This window comes from Mustelus asterias, chromosome 10 (assembly GCF_964213995.1).
Source record: "Mustelus asterias chromosome 10, sMusAst1.hap1.1, whole genome shotgun sequence".
Lineage (NCBI taxonomy): Eukaryota > Metazoa > Chordata > Chondrichthyes > Carcharhiniformes > Triakidae > Mustelus > Mustelus asterias.
In genome coordinates, this window is record NC_135810.1 from 88,193,118 (window position 1) to 88,209,378 (window position 16,261).

Genomic DNA, 16,261 nt, shown 5'->3' on the forward strand with positions numbered 1-16,261 from the left:
CATGCACAGTGGACGTTTGGATGACCTCAAGTTTACAAAGGATAGAACATGGGAGAGCTGCCAAGAGTGATTGGAATAGTCATGTTTACGGGTAACAGAGGCAAGGATGAGGGTTTCAGCAGCCGATGAGTTGAGGCAGGACCAAAGTTGGGCAAGGTTACTGAGGTGGAAATAGGCAGACTGGGTAATGCTGTGAATATGTGGGCGGATCGGTTCATCGCCGAGTCCAATATGAATCGATTGGTTTAGTCTCAAACTGTGATCAGGGGAGAGAGGTGGAGTCAGTCGCCAGGGAACCAAGTTTGGCACAGGGACCGAAAACAATGGCTTCAGTCAACAAGGAAGATAAGGAAGGCTTTGTGCAGCTGTCGGTATTGTTGTATCCTCCAAACTTTCAGGCAGTGCATTCCAGATCATAACACCTTGCCGCATGGATGCTTTTTCTCATGTCACCTTTCGTTATTTTGTCAATTACCGCAAATCTTTCTGCTGGCGAGGAATGCCCGCAGATTGCCACATGCTTGTATATTTCGAGCTCCAGGTTTGAAGCAACTATCACAAAGTAATTGCCTCCCGTTCTCTTTATTCATCATTTTAACACACTCAAGTGTAACAAAGACGAGCTGAATGCAAAACTTGCACGCTAAAAAGAAAAGAAACTCCTGAACAAATTCTAATTTAGCCTTGCACCGAGGAGCTGCAAACAAAATAAAGCCCCATTTAGAGCAGGCACTCTGCAAAACACAAGGACAATTCACCTACCTGTGATATGATAGACAGAATTGAAACCAATTCCAAATCGTCCAACTTTCAGCGGATCGTCTCTTTTCCTACTTCGCGCTATCTCCTGAATCCCATGCCAATCCTCGGGGGTGAATACTGCATTGTTGTAGGAGTACAAAGCGGGTCCTGGAGAAATAATCAATGTTTTATTTTAATTAAAATTCATCCCGGCATGCTACTGTCTTTGGAGGAGAAAACTGTGCATAGTCAGGATTCAACTTACATCAGAAAAGTACGTTCCTGCCTGCTGCAGCCAAATTCATGTATCTGGAGGTGAAACTGTGTTTGGCAATGAATCACACCAACTTGTGGTTTCTCTGTTTCAAGGACTTATCACCTTGGGCACTGAAGGAGTAGTATAAAAGCCCCTCATTTTAAATTTAAATATAACAAGTAAACTAGGTTTAGGTAAAGATTATAAGTTGTTTTATATATAGAATAAGAATCTGCCATGTGCCTAATACAATATGCAAAGTAAGCAGTCTCACAAAACCAGGTTAAAGTCCAATAGGTTTATTAGCACGAGCTTTCGGAGCACTGCCCCTTCATCAGGTGAGAAGGGACAGTGCTCCGAAAGCTCGTGCTACCAAATAAACCTGTTGGGACTTTAACCTGGCGTTGTGAGACTACTTACTGTGCCTACCCCAGTCCAACACCAGCAACTCCACATCACAACATGCAAAGATACTATCTGTATAACCACAATTTAACCAAGTATTATGAAATTAAACTGTATTCTTCATGTGTTTTGTAAACCTTGGCCAATGGGCGATCTAACTGCTCAGCATGATGGGAAATAGACAGTAGTAGACAGACCAAATAATTTTGAGACAGTGGAGTATAGAGAGAGCAGTTCTCCTTATCAGCTTGAGTCAGGCAGCTGCAAGTTAATCAGGGCTTTGAAATGTACGGGAGTACATTAGCTCATGGTTAACGAGGTTGGTACAGTTTCTTATGCTGATAATGGGACTGGACATAGGCAAGGGAATTGACTCTCCTTACCAATTAAAATTTGCAGGTGATGGCAGTATCCTTGAATCTACCGGATTTACATAGTCAGGTTTCCTAGTAACGAGGGAAGAACTTTCAGATGCAATGGACTAATGAGCTCCTAATCCTACTGATAGGTAGAGCGTTATTGGCTAAGGTAATAATGTGCAATATTGTAATTGGACCCTCCAGTTTGGGTAACAAGCTGGGTGGGAAATCGAAGCGTTGAGAAGAGTATATCAATCTCACACTTGTACTCTTACGTCAGAAAGAATAGCCAGTGGTTTCTGACTATCTTTTGTCCTGATGCATGCATTAGCAATAAACTTCTTTTTGCTCTTTAACTACATGCTGTCTTTCGTGGTCTCTCAATTGGTTGAGTTCAGTTGAGTCCAAAACATCCCAGAAAATTCCTCTTATGGGCACCTTTCACACAAATCTTTGTCTTGTACCTGGTGATCGTAGATCCATTATCCAAGAGAACTGATCTTGCATTTCATATAATAACTACCCACTAAAAATATCAATTAATGGTTTGTGTTTAGTATATAATTTCTCAGCAAGCTCAGTTCCTCCATTCTGAGAAAAAATAGTTTACGGCTTTAAACATTCATCAAATCTTTCTATTCCTAGAAATCTCCTAGACTCCTGCACTTACTTTCCTATACTCCAACCATCAATGTGGTCACCTTATCCTCAATGATATGTACAATTATCCTTATCACAAGTCTTCTGTGATATTATTAATATAAAAAATCCAAATAAACTACCCAATGTATTTCCTTTATCTATCCTATTATTTCTTCAAGGAATTCTATAAAATTGGCCATTCCACAGAATCCATAGATTGGCCATTCTTGACCAGTTCTCAAAAACTTAATGCTCACTGGCTTCGAATAGTTCACATTTTTCAAAATAAGTTACTTGCCATGTGATAAACTCCATCACCAGCTTAATTGAGACTAACTAATTTGTACTGTCTGTATTCAAAGAGGGAAATCACACTGTAATGATTCTTTGCAAAGGCGTATAGAAGAATCTGGAACGATCTCCCCTGAAAGTCTGAGGACGCTGAGACAATTGGAACTTCCAAGGTTGAGATGGATAGATACTTCCTCAGTAAGAATATCAATGGATATGGAGCTATGGCAAGTCAGTGACACTAAGGTACAGATCAGCCATGATCTAACTAACTGGCAGAGCAGGCTCAAGGGACTGAATGGCTGACTATGATCCCCACATTCCTGAAGTAATTCTTCCCATATTTCTTTCAGTATCCCGTGGCTATAAGCAATCATCTGACTGCATTAAGTTTGAGTAACTTCTTTGAATGGCAACCTCAAGTTCATATTTCACAAACCTCATTTTCCAGTCTACTTAGAAGGGTGGTAAGTAGCGCAAGTTGGAATTATTACCACAAAACTCAGCAGTTAGCATTGGTACGAAAGGTCAATGTGCTTACTGTGCCAGCCTAGCCAGCTATCCAAGCAACATTTTTGAATGATTCAGTCCTCAATCTTTCTGTAATGACTACCTAAAATAAACCCAAAATTCCCCAACTAAAACCTAAAACAGTGATAAGTGATTATCGTCCTGTAATGTCCACTAGTCTCCCTATGTCAGCACAAACAGGATCTACAGCAAAAGACCCCGATTATAATTTGGAGCCATCGCTGCCGTTGTGGGGATCTCTTACCTTGATATTCCTTCAGCATCTCTGACCAAAGCGAGTCTGTTCCATATTCTGTCTCATCGTATAAAAATTTCACCTCAGTAGCTCCAGCATCCTCAGCATTTTGTATCAACTCCTACAAACATAGAATTAAATGGGAACGTGCTTGGATATTTGTAAGGGCTTCCCAGCAGCTAAAATTGTCCATAATGACTCAGGGATCCTTAAAAGATAATGGGATCTTCAGCCTCACCAATCATTTTGTTGAAGCTAATACTGTCCATTATATCAACGTTAGACTTGATAGAGCAGAGGAAAAGGGTGCAGATAAAGAATGAAGGAGGGAAAGAGGAGAAGGATGAAGGAGGAAAGAAGAGAAGGATGAGGGAAGAAAAACTAAAGACAGAAGGCAAAAGAAACTGCAGGGATATAGAAAGAGAGACACCTAAATAGATAGTGACATTACACTGAATTCATGGCTGTTTCCAGGTCGCTGAAAGTGGCTTCAGAAATTAACCGTGAATTGAATCAACCAGTTCAAGTGAACCCACACGAGAACTTATGAATCAGCCTGATCTTACGTAGCTTTCTAAATCAGAACTGAACAGAAATGTTGACAGCAACCAGCGTTACACAAAATTTGGTGAAAACAAGGAATCAATGGGCTGAATTTTACAGTGGGGGAGGAGGGGGGGTGGGGGGAGATCAGATGATGGTCCCATACAGACTGATGTTAAACACATGCTCTGGACGGTTGTAAGTGCAAATGGCACTTCAGCCCCACAGTCCAAACGACACCAGAATCAGTAGTGGGTACCAGGTCATGGACACCAGACTTAGGGGTAAGTCCAGAGTTCATGCAAGGGGAGGCTAACGGCGCATTTTGGTGGCCAGGTGGGAAGTGACAAGAGAGGAGTAATATCTTGGGAGGGTGTCCCCAATGCACAAAGCGCAAGCCCTGAAAGACGCACTCCTCCCTTCCTTCCTGTCTTTGGTTAAAAACAGAACAGCCCACGCACTCCCACCTGCCTGCCCACTCCAACTGTATTTTGATATGGATAGCGTAATATTTACATCAATTGGTTTGTTAACAAGACAGCTAATTAGTTTTCTACAAATGGCAGGAGGCTGCCAATTTTGGCACTCACCTGCCTACAATTTTATGGGCAGGGTGTCGGGATGGGCAAGAAGGCAGTGGGCCAGCCACATTTCATTTTTTTTATTCGTCCATGGGATGTGGGCGTTGCTGGCTGGACCAGCATTTATTGTCCATCAATGTCAACTACATTGCTGTGGGTCTGGAGTCACATGTAGGCCAGGCCAGGCAAGGATGATAGATTTCCTTCACTAAAGGGTACTGGTGAACCAGGTGGGTTTTTATGACAATTGTTTCAAATTTTTATTGAATTCAAATTTCACCATCTGCCACGGTGGGATTCGAACCTGGCTCCCCAGAACATTAGCCTGGGTCTCTGGATTACTAATCCAGTGACAATGCCACGACGCCACTGCCTCCCCTAATATTTTATGAGTCCCAGCCACCGAAAACAAGCCCCAAGAAGAAGCCACGGAATCCAGCCCAATGTCTTATTTGTGAAGGAACATATTAAATACAATAGATTTTAATGCATCTTGGGTTTGTTAGCCACCAAAGCAGGCTTTGAAATTTTCACAGCTTTGTAACCACGCTATAAAATGCCCGTTTGGTAGAGTTGGTACAATTCAGAAGATGCTGCAATGAAGTAATGGAAACAGTCTTCACACCATCCTGATCACTATTTTCTCCAAGGCAAATTCTATAGTGTCCGGTAATTGCCTACTTTCAACATCCAGCAGGGCTAGCATTCACTCCAACAAATGGCACATCATTGATTCAAACCCTTCTAACCAAAGAATAGTTACTCTTTAAATTGCATTTACCTATAAGTTGATTTCAGTTCTTTTCTCCTGGTTCAGTAAATAAATTTTCCTCCACTTGCCAATCCATTTGAGGGTTTAAAAATTAAGTCTAAATTCTCCGCTCAACCCTCGTTCCCATCCCTTCACCAGAACAACAGTGAGTTCAGCCTCTCATAGCTCCTTACATTCTTGTTGCTATCCTTTCAACCTTTTCTGACATTTAACTGAGTAGGACATCCAAAAGCATTTGCAAAGTCACTAACAGAGTACCTAATATCCATTTGATCAACATTACACTTATAGTTTGATTAACTACTCACTGCCCTAGCTGACAGTTGCAATTTCTTATGGCACAGTACCCAGCATACATAATGGAATACTTTTATGTGATAGCGCAGATTTATCATCCAACTGCCAAGTCTCTTGAGGAAAGATATTTTCAAAGTGTGAAAAATATATTTCCTTTCTGTGTGAATATTTAATCTCTCCACATACTAAGATTAAACTTTATTTATTAGTGTCACAAGTAGGCTTACATTAATACTGCAATGAAGTTAGTGTGAAAATCCCCAAGTTGCTATACTCCGGCACTTGTTCGGATACACTGAGGGATAATTTAGCATGGTGGCACGGTAGCACAGTGGTTAGCACTGCTGCTTCACAGCTCCAGGGTCCCGGGTTCGATTCCTGGCTCGGGTCACTGTCTGTGTGGAGTTTGCACATTCTCCTCGTGTCTGCGTGGGTTTCCTCCGGGTGCTCCGGTTTCCTCCCACAGTCCAAAGATGTGCAGGTTAGGTTGATTGGCCAGGTTAAAAATTGTCCCTTAGAGTCCTGAGATGCGTAGGTTAGAGGGATTAGCGGATAAAATATGTGGGGGTAGGGCCTGGGTGGGATTGTGGTCGGTGCAGACTCGATGGGCCGAATGGCCTCCTTCTGCACTGTAGGGTTTCTATGTTTCTATGTTTCAATGCACCTAACCAGTATGTCTTTCGGACTGGGGGAGGAAACCGGAGCACCTGGAGGAAACCTACTCAGACACCGGGAGAACATGCAGACTCTGCACAGACAGTGACCCAAGCCAGGAATCGAACCTGGGTCCCTGGCGCTGTGAGGCAGTAGTGCTAACCACTGCTGCCTACACCAGAAGAAGATTAATATTTTTCAGTCGCCACACTCCGGCACCTGTTCAGGTACCTTGAGGAAGAATTTAAGATTAGACCAATCTGCGTGCTGTAAAGAGTTGGGAGAAAGTAAAGGAATTATAATTGATTTTATCCTCCCCTGCTTTGAGGTCTCCCCACTAATCCCCTAGCACCCAGTACTCTACCGTTCCAAGAGGTACACGAAGCCATTAACACTGATTACTAGGTATGAGCAAGGAAAAAACTGAAACAGTGATAGGCCCAACTCTGTACTTTTAATTGACTCAAACAAATTCAAAAGATGCTCACCTTCAGAATCTGTCCTCCCTCTGGATACCTGCTCAGAATATCCTTCAGGAAATCTACAAGTGGTGGTGTTGTTTGTCCAAATTTGCCTGTTAAAGGCAAACACAAGATTCAGCACATTGAATGACAGGACAAGATTTTGTTAGTGTTTGCTCCTATCGCATCAAAACATAAACATTCACTCTGAAAGAAGATTTACTGCCGCACATATGAAGTTTTATGGTTAGAGATGTGGCAATTAGAGGGAGAATTTTAATTCCCCCCCGATCAGCAGAAAAGGAATAGGAAAGCAGATAAGATGGACTGATTCCAAACTATCAAGGGCAAAAACTGCTATAAAACCTTTGTTCTAACCATCCACGCATTTCAGGATAGCGAGAGGATTTTTTGATTTAAAGTCACTGCTGTATGATCCTCCCACTGCACCCAAAATCGATTGTAAATGGTCACAGATCCGCAGCAGTGAATTTAGCAGTTATTTTGTTACAGAACAGATTCACTTGCATTCAAGTGAAGTTACCATAGTCATCCATGCTTACACTAATGAGGATCACATACTGTCAAATCAAATCGATTACCTCCTCCCTTAAGTCCTCTTGCTTGCAGAGTGAAGTTAACCTCGTGGGTTGCAGATTGTAACAAGCTCCCAATCTGTGCTGAGTCATACAACTAATGGAGAGAACAGGATAAAATGCCAGTGATCCAATGTTTGAATCAAATCACTAAAATTGAGACGCAACAGCATTGGCAAATTAAATGCTCGTGAACCTTGATCACAATTATTCTATCAAATTTCCGGATGCATATGAGTACAGCAGCGATTTGCACTGACATGAATACAGTCTGAAGTAGAACTGGGAAATCTATCATTTTAGGAAATATCAACATTCAAAGCGAGATTCCTCCCAAGGGCCATCACCATTAATAGAACATAGAACAGTACAGCACAGGAACAGGTCCTTCAGCCCACGATGCTGTGCCGAACATGACGCCAAATTAAACTAATCCCTTCTTGGTCCATTTCCCTCTATTCCTTGAATATTCATGTGCTTATCTAAAAACTCCTTGAATGCCCCTCTCGTATCTGCCTGCACCACCACCCCAGCATTGTGTTCCAGACACCTACCACTCTGTAAAAAACTTGCCTCTCACATCTCCTTTGAACTTTCCCCCTCCCACCTTCAGTGCATGCGCCCTAGTATTAGAACGTTATTCATTTAATTTAACAATCTCAACTGGAATGACTTTGCAACATTTGCAAATGAATGACTTTCCATGTAAAAATGTGCAGTGCAGAGGACTGGGCCCAATAGTGGTTTGAGGTTGCAAAGCTTTGGCGGGGAGGGAAAAGAAACAAAAAAAAATCAAGTTGGCAAGGAAGTGGGATTCAAATCCTCACATAAATTATCCCAGATCTGGGATTTGAACTAATCCCCAGGCTGGAAGTTGAGTCTGCTCAAGACTGCAAAGGAATTCTTATCGTCACAGTAAATTTGGACACTGTGACATACTTCACGGGAATTACAGTCTTAGTATTAGCATAACTTAGGAACCTCAATGAGTTGCCAAAATCCTTAGTGGGGGACACCAACATTGTGGAAAAAACAACTGGGCAAAGGAAGTCATAAAGAGTGGTGTCGCTGATGCCAAGCTCAGGAGAAGCTACTTTGTTAGGGGTCAGATGAACAAATCGAAAGATTACTCTTCATAGAAACCCTACAGTGCAGAAAGAGGCCATTTGGCCCATCGAGTCTGCACCGATCACAATCCCACCCAGGCCCTACCCCCATATCCCTACATATTTTACCCACTAATCCCTCTAACCTACACATCTCAGGACACTAAGGGGCAATTTTAGCATGGCCAATCAACCTAACCCGCACATCTTTGGACTGTGGGAGGAAACCAGAGCACCCGGAGGAAACCCACGCAGACATGAGGAGAATGTGCAAACTCCACACAGACAGTGACCCAAGCCGAGAATTGAACCCAGGTCCCTGGAGCTGTGAAGCAGCAGTGCTAACCACTGTGCTACCGTGCCGCGATTTTAAAGTAATGAGAATACAAGAAAAGGGAGGAAAATTCAGAGAACCAATGGCCAATATTGATAAAATGGAGAGGGAAGAAAGTTAACAGCACATTGAAATGGGCTCTGCTGTGGAAATGGGAGAACTGTAGATGATGAGCTTTGTGTTATAAAGCCTACGGTTAAAGTTTACTTATTAGTGTCACAAGTAGGCTTACATTAACACTGCAATGCAGTTACTGTGAAAATTCCCTAGTCACCACATTCCGGCGCCTGTTCGGGTGCACTGAGGGAGAATTTAGCAAGACCAATGCACCTAACCAGCACATCGTTTGGACTGTGGGAAGAAACTGGAGCACCCAGGGGAAACCCACGCAGACACAGGAAGAACGTGCAGACTCTGCACAGACAGTGACCCAAGCTGGGAATCGAACCCGGGTCCCTGGCGCTCTGAGGCAGCAGTGCTAACCACTGTGCCACATGGAGGGCTACAAGAAGGGTTTTAGAAATCAGTATTTGTTAATGTGAGAGGGTTAGGTGACATAGGTTATCACACAGTTTTTGACCAGATAGATAGATGCTACAGCCTTATATGAAATATATTTGGATGATTTCAACCATAACTACTTACAATTGAAGACAAATTAACACGCTTTTGAATTATTCTCGCTCAGATTCTGGAATGGTGAGGGTGGGCAAATTATTACCTTGAAGCAGATGCATGCTCTATTTTGAGGTTGAAATGGAGGCATAAAATTAGGAGCAAAGTGTTGGGATCTTTACTCTGCATGTTATCATAGAGTTATACAGTCATAGAGGTTTACAGCATGGAAACAGGCCATTCAGCCCAACTTGTTCATGCTGCCCAGTTTTACCACTAATTGCCTGCATTTGGCCCATATCCCTCTATGCCAATCTTACCCATGTAACTGTCCAAATGCTTTTTAAAAGACAACATTGTATCCACCTCTATTACTACCTCTGGCAGCTCGTTCCAGACACTCACCACCCTCTGTTTAAACAAATTGCCCCTCTGGACCCTTTTGTATCTCTCCCCTCACGCCTTAAACCTATGCCCTCTAGTTTTAGACTCCCCTATCTTATCCACGCCCCTCAATATTTTATAGACCTCTATAAGGTCACCCCTAAGCCTCCTACGGTCCAGCGAAAAAAGTCCCAGTCTATCCAGCCTCTCCTTATAACTCAAACCATCAAGTCTTGGTAGCATCCTAGTAAATCTTTGCTGCATTCTTTCTAGTTTAATAATATCCTTTCTATAATAGGGTCACCAGAACTGTACACAGTATTCCAAGTGTGGCCTTCTAATGCCTTGTAGAACTTCAACAAGACGTCCCAACCCCTGTATTCAATGTTCTGACCAATGAAACCAAGGATGCTGAATGCCTTCTTCACCACCCTGTCAACCTGTAACTCCACTTTCAAGAAGCTATGAACCGGTACCCTTTGATCTCTTTGATCTATAACTCTCCCCAACGCCCTGCCATTAACTGAGTAAGTCCTGCCCTGGTTCGATCGACCAAAATGCATCACCTCACATTTATCTAAATTAAACACCATCTGCCATTCGTCAGCCCACTGGCCCAGTTGATCAAGATTCCTTTGCAATCCTGGATAACCTTCTTCACTGTCCACCATGCCACCAATCTTGGTGTCATCTGCAAACTTGGTGTCATCATGCTATTGCTCATTTGATTTTCTAATGTCCTTTAGGGAAAGAAATCTGCCAACCTTGGCTGTTCTGGCCTACATGTGACTTCAGAGCCACAGCAATGTGGTTGACCCTCAACTGCCCTCTGAACAAGGGCAACTAGGGATGGGCAATAAATGCTGGCCAGACAGCAACACTCTTTTACCACAAATGAATAAAGAAAAAAATCTGGAGATATTGAGACACCGCAATAAAAGATGGCACCAGGTGACAGCTAAATAAATCACTCACAAAATAAAACTTGGTACTAAAAAGTGAATATTGTGGCTTGCTGCAACTTGGTTGGTTCATTGATTTTTGAAAAAACCTTTTCATTTACGCGACTAATTCCAGTCAAAAGGTTGAATAAATGGGTTCAGTGTGCCACGGCTAGAGAGAGGAAAGGGGGAATAAATCAATCATCTAGACACCCATCCCTGAGGACAAGTCAATGTTCCCTTTGGAAAACATATGTGGCCATATCCTTTGGTTGCTGAAAGGATTGACAACTTTAAAAAACAAAGGTGTGGAAGCGATTCTTCCGCCCCGCTGTGCTAATGTTTTAAGCACAATAGGCCAGGAGAATCCCATGGCAGCCGATTCGCGGGATTTGCACGATAATTTGTGCCCCGCCTGCCGCATTTCCAGCGGTGTCCGGTGGGGGGGGTTCCGGAGAGATCGCGGCGGACTGGTGGGGGGGGGGTGGTGGGAAAATCAGCGTTTGGGCCATGGGAGGACAGAGGGCCGGCATTGCATGGGTCATGGGGCTGGGCAGTAATCGGGAAGCTGGCAATGCAGTGCCACTGCGCATGCGCCGTTCTCGGCACTGACAGATTGGCACATGTGTAGTGGCCCCCTCAGCGCGCTGATTTCAGCCTCTCCAGCAGGAATAGGCCCCTGAAATTTTATTCACAGAGTGTGCGCGATTCTTATTTGAACCCCAATGAAAAAACCAGCGTGGATTACTCCAGTTTTCACGTGAATTCGACACTTAGAATTTTTTTGGGAGAATTCTGCCTGGTATGTCATTTTTAAGTTTATTTTCTATCTGGTGAGGAACCACCACTACTCCCATCATAATCATGGCACAGCCCAAACCTGCCAATCAAAAAATTGTGCGCAAAATACCCCTGGGACACACGATAGTCCAAAAAGTATATGGGGCGCCCTGGAGCCGAGTAAGAATCAAAATGCTTTATTGTTGCAATTTTACTCCTCCACATTTTCCCCAAATCTATAGTTCCCAGCAGATCGAGAGTGAACTACTATCCCTCGCAAACACCCAGCAGCCTCTCTGCCAGCCACTGCTCAGTAATCATGATCCTCTGACACTGCCTTCCCTTCATTTGACCTTACCTCCCTAACTCACATTTGACTAATTTGCACAACTAAGTATAGACTGTACGGTTGTGAATCCCTGTGTCATCTGGTAGTGCAGGAGCAGAAGGACAACCAATTAAGTGTTTTTGAAGTGTAGTCTATATTGTAATGTGGGGTAATTAGGCATTTACTGAAACGAGGTAAATGAAAATGTTTGACAAGTTAACAGAACAATAGAATTAGAGTCCTAGGAGTGGAATTTAACGTTGGCGATGAGGGTCGCACCTGCTGGCTGGAGAACTGGCAAAAGCCCCCTGTTGCCTCTGCAGGGGAAGGCCTGCTAGAATTAAATGGCTAAGAGGCAAGAACTGCTGTTCAGTCAGAGGCCAGAAGCCCTGCATCGCCCATCAGCGCCACCGGGAGTGAAGGCTGCTGCTGGTAATGCACCCACCAGAGGCAGAAGGTGAGGGAGGGCAAGGTGGACATTGCGGGGTGGTCACTGGCTAGGGGTCAGAAGAAAGGACAAGGAGTGACTGGCCGTCGACAAGCCATCCCGCTCTGGACTTAAATCGGGCGGAAGCTGGAAGGCAGTGGGTTTCCCAACATGGACTCTCCCGCCCAATAGCACCCCCTGCCTTCAAACTTGCTACCCGAAGGGGCATTAAATTCCACCCCCACTGTTTCAACTATAACACTGGCATCTACCCGACAAAGTGCCCAGGTATGTCCTGTCCACAAAGAGCAGGTCAAACCCAACCCACCCAATCATCACTATCAGTTTACTCTGAGTCATCCAGTGATAAAAGGTGTCATTGATAGTGCTATCAAGTGGCACATACTCATCAATAAACTGCTCGCCGATGCTCAGTGTGTTTCTGTCAGCATCAATCAATTCCAGACCTCATAGCCTTATCCCAAACACTAGCAAAAGAGCTGAATTCCAGAGATAAGGTGAGAGTGACTGCCCTTGACATCAAGGCAGCATTTGACCAAGTGTGGGATTAAGAAGCCCTTAAAACTGAAGTCAATGGGAGTCGTGAGGTATGTTTTACACAGCTCGGAATCACACTTAGTACAAAGGAAGATGGTAGTGGTTGTTAGAGGTCAATTATTTCATAGCCAGGACATTGCTGCGGGTGTTCCTCAGGCAGTTCTGAGGCCCAATAATCTTCAGCTGCTTTATCAACAACCTTCACTCCATCATAAGGTCAGAGTAATGTTCACTGATGATTGCAGTGTTTAGTTCCATTTGTAACTCTTCAGATGCTGCGGCAGTCCATGCCAACATGCAGCAAGACCTGGACAGCATTCAGACTTCGGGCTGATAAGTGATAAGCAACAAGATGAGGGAGTATTTAATGAATGGCAGGACACTCAGAGGAATGGAGGGATCTTGGGGAAATTATTCACAGATCCCTGAAGGCGGTAGAGAATTCGAATAGGATAGTTAAGAAGGCAAATGGGACACTTGCTTTCATCAGTTGTGGTATAGAGTATAAGGGCAAGGAGGTAATGTTGGAGCTATACAGAGCATTGGTTACGCCACAGCTGTGTGCAGTTCTGGTCACCTCACTATTGAAAGGATGTGATGGCACTAGCGGGGTTACAGAGGAGGTTCACCAGGATGTTGCCTGGGATTGAGGAATTGAGCTCTAAGGAGAGACTGGATAGGCTTTGATTGTTTTCTTTACAGCAGAGAAGGCTAAGGGGGTACATGATTAAGATGTGTAAGATTATGAGGGGTATGGATAGGGCGAGTAGGGAACAGCTGTTCCTTTTGGTTGAGGGGTCAATCATGAGGGGGCATAATTATTGGGTAAGGGGCAGAAGATTCAGAGGGGATTTGAGATAAATAAATTCACTCAGGAGGGTGGTGGGAATCTGGAATACACTGCCTGGGAAGGTAGTGGAGGCCGTAAATCTTTTTAAAATATTTTGGATGAGCACTTGAAATATCATAACATTCAAGGATATGGAACAAGTGCAGGAAAGTGGGATTAATGTTATTGTAGGTGCATCGAGTTATTGACTCGATGGGCCAAAGGGCCTTTTCTGCATTGTATGATTCTATGACTAAGTATCAAATAACATTCACAGCTCACAAGTTTAGTGCTAAGCAATGATCATCACCAAAGACAAAGTCTAACCAGTTCCCCTTGACATTCAGTGGCATTGCCATAATCAAATCTCCCATCATCAACATACTGAACATCACCACTGACCAGAAAGATAATTGGATCAGCCACATAAATATTGTGGCTACAACAGCAGGTCAGAGATGAATACTCCCCACTTGCTCAGGTGAGTGCAGCTTTAGGAACACTCAAAAAGCTTAACATAATTCAAGACAAAGCAGCACAATTGATTGATGTTCCATCCAGTGTTAATTATACATTAATTGTGAATTGTATGCATTTGGTTGGCATTAACTGAGGATTGGCTTGTGCCTATATATAAAGAGACAGGCTGAAACTATGGGGATTGGGTTAGGAAGTACATTCTTGCAACGTGTAACTTGATACATAAATGCTGCTAAAAGTGTGTAAATGTTGGTTCCGGTTCTACATTTCACCAACTGGCTTTCTGAAATAACATCTACAACCTTGAACATTCATTCCCACCACTACTGCACATCATGGCTGCACTGTGTACCATGTACAAGATGCACTGCAGTAACCAGTCAAGGCTTCTTCATCAGCACCTTCCCCAAACTGTGATCTACTGGATAGAAACCAAGAACAGCAAGATAATGGGGAGACAACCAGCTTGGAGTTCCCCTCCAAGCATCCAAAATTGAAAATCTATTGTTCTTCATTCTCACTGGATCAAAATCCTGTGACTCCTTACCTAACACCAGTGTGGGTGTACCTACACCACACAAACTGCAATGGTTCAAGGAGGCTCACCACCACCTTCTCAAGGGCAATTTGGGGTGGACAATGACACTCACATCTAATGAATGAATAAAGAGGAGACTAGGTGGTTCATCCAGAGAAAGATACTGGCACAGATCTGATGGACTAAGAGTCCTGTTTCTCTGCTGCAATGTGCTATGCTTATATGTTCCATGACTCATGCAGATGTGGAAAATTAATCTTCATTTAAATGCTGTGGTGCTTTACCTATGTCACAAACTAAAAAGAAAATGCAATGTTGCAAACTACAAAATCCCATTATAAGCACTGTAAATTGGCTGAATTTGGCAATATTTCATTCAATTATTATTTTAACCTTTGCGGTAATTACATTTGCCAAGAACAAATGATCATCTCGATCTCATGGCTAATGTTTATAGACTGTCCACTTGGACATCATAAAAATTCAGAAGATTTTCATCTTCCAAATCCAGAACAGATTAGCAACTGAACCAGTGGCCCAGGGTTTCCAAACTGTGTGTTGTGACCCCCATGAGCTTTTTTCATGCTTTTTCCAACAAGCTGGCGTGGCGTAATGGATAGATCTTTGTCACCCAATACCCACTGCAAACAAACAGCTGTGAAAAGGAAGGTGTTTCAGTCCAACTAGGTTAACAAATGTGTAGCTGATGAGAAATACTGCAGTATGTGGGAGTGCTAGATTTCAAATGAGCAATGTGCAGAGTTCTTGTGATTGCATCAAGGATACTGGATTAGACTTCCGAATTACAGCCAAGAATTACAAAACAAAGTGTACTGCAAGCTGCACAAAGGATGGGTACACCCTATTCCAAAAGTAAACACTCTAGATTGTGTTGTACGTAAAGCATATTCCTGCACTACAGGAAGAAAAGTAATGCCCCAGTATTGGTGTAGGCTACAACCACCCTATCACCCCTCCCCCCGCCCCCTCCCCCCACTCCCCCGCCTCACCCAGCAGCTGAAGGCCCCCCGCCTCACCCAGCAGCTGAAGGCCCCCCGCCTCACCCAGCAGCTGAAGGCCCCCCTCACTTCCTCCCCAAATTTTCATTCTGGGGTTACATGAAGTCTGGAGTGACATCAGGAAAAAGTCTGGGAGGCCCTGCAGTGGTCCACCACTTATCTGCTTCTTGTCTTTAGCCTCTGCTGAGAACCTGAGCTCTCAACTTTCAAAAGTCTAACCGTAATTGTGGAGTAAAAATAGGCGTATTCGTAGGAGGGGTGGGACGATGGGGGAGAGAGGTGGTTACTGGTCCACAAGAACAGAGAAAACTACTGCCCCCAATTTCAAAATGCATTAACGCAGATTCCAAAGCACGAATATTCGCTGTGATTATTCAGATTGGTGCTGAATTATTTCCCCAGGGAACTAATTGGAGAAATATGTTACACACAGGAACAAACCCACACAGTGCTTAGAGCCTAGTCTACTTTCGTACGAGTTCATGGCTGATCAGGGCCTCCAAAATAGGAAGGAGTTTGTCAACGACTAGAATATTGGTGGGAAGGCAGCAGACGATT

At 43.6% G+C, this 16,261-nt stretch overlaps 1 protein-coding gene across 2 annotated transcripts in view; it reads right to left on the bottom strand.

Moving 5' to 3' along the window:
- The window catches only part of sacs (sacsin molecular chaperone), a 93,252-nt gene that overhangs the window by 63,936 nt on the left and 13,055 nt on the right, over positions 1-16,261 (bottom strand). For both annotated transcript variants that reach the window (XM_078222143.1, XM_078222141.1), the window contains exons 3-6: positions 7,371-7,461; positions 6,796-6,881; positions 3,470-3,581; positions 763-909 (exon numbers count right to left, since the gene is read on the bottom strand). In XM_078222143.1, the coding sequence (XP_078078269.1) occupies positions 763-909; positions 3,470-3,581; positions 6,796-6,881; positions 7,371-7,461 (436 nt within the window). The remainder of the gene's footprint in view (positions 1-762; positions 910-3,469; positions 3,582-6,795; positions 6,882-7,370; positions 7,462-16,261) is intronic.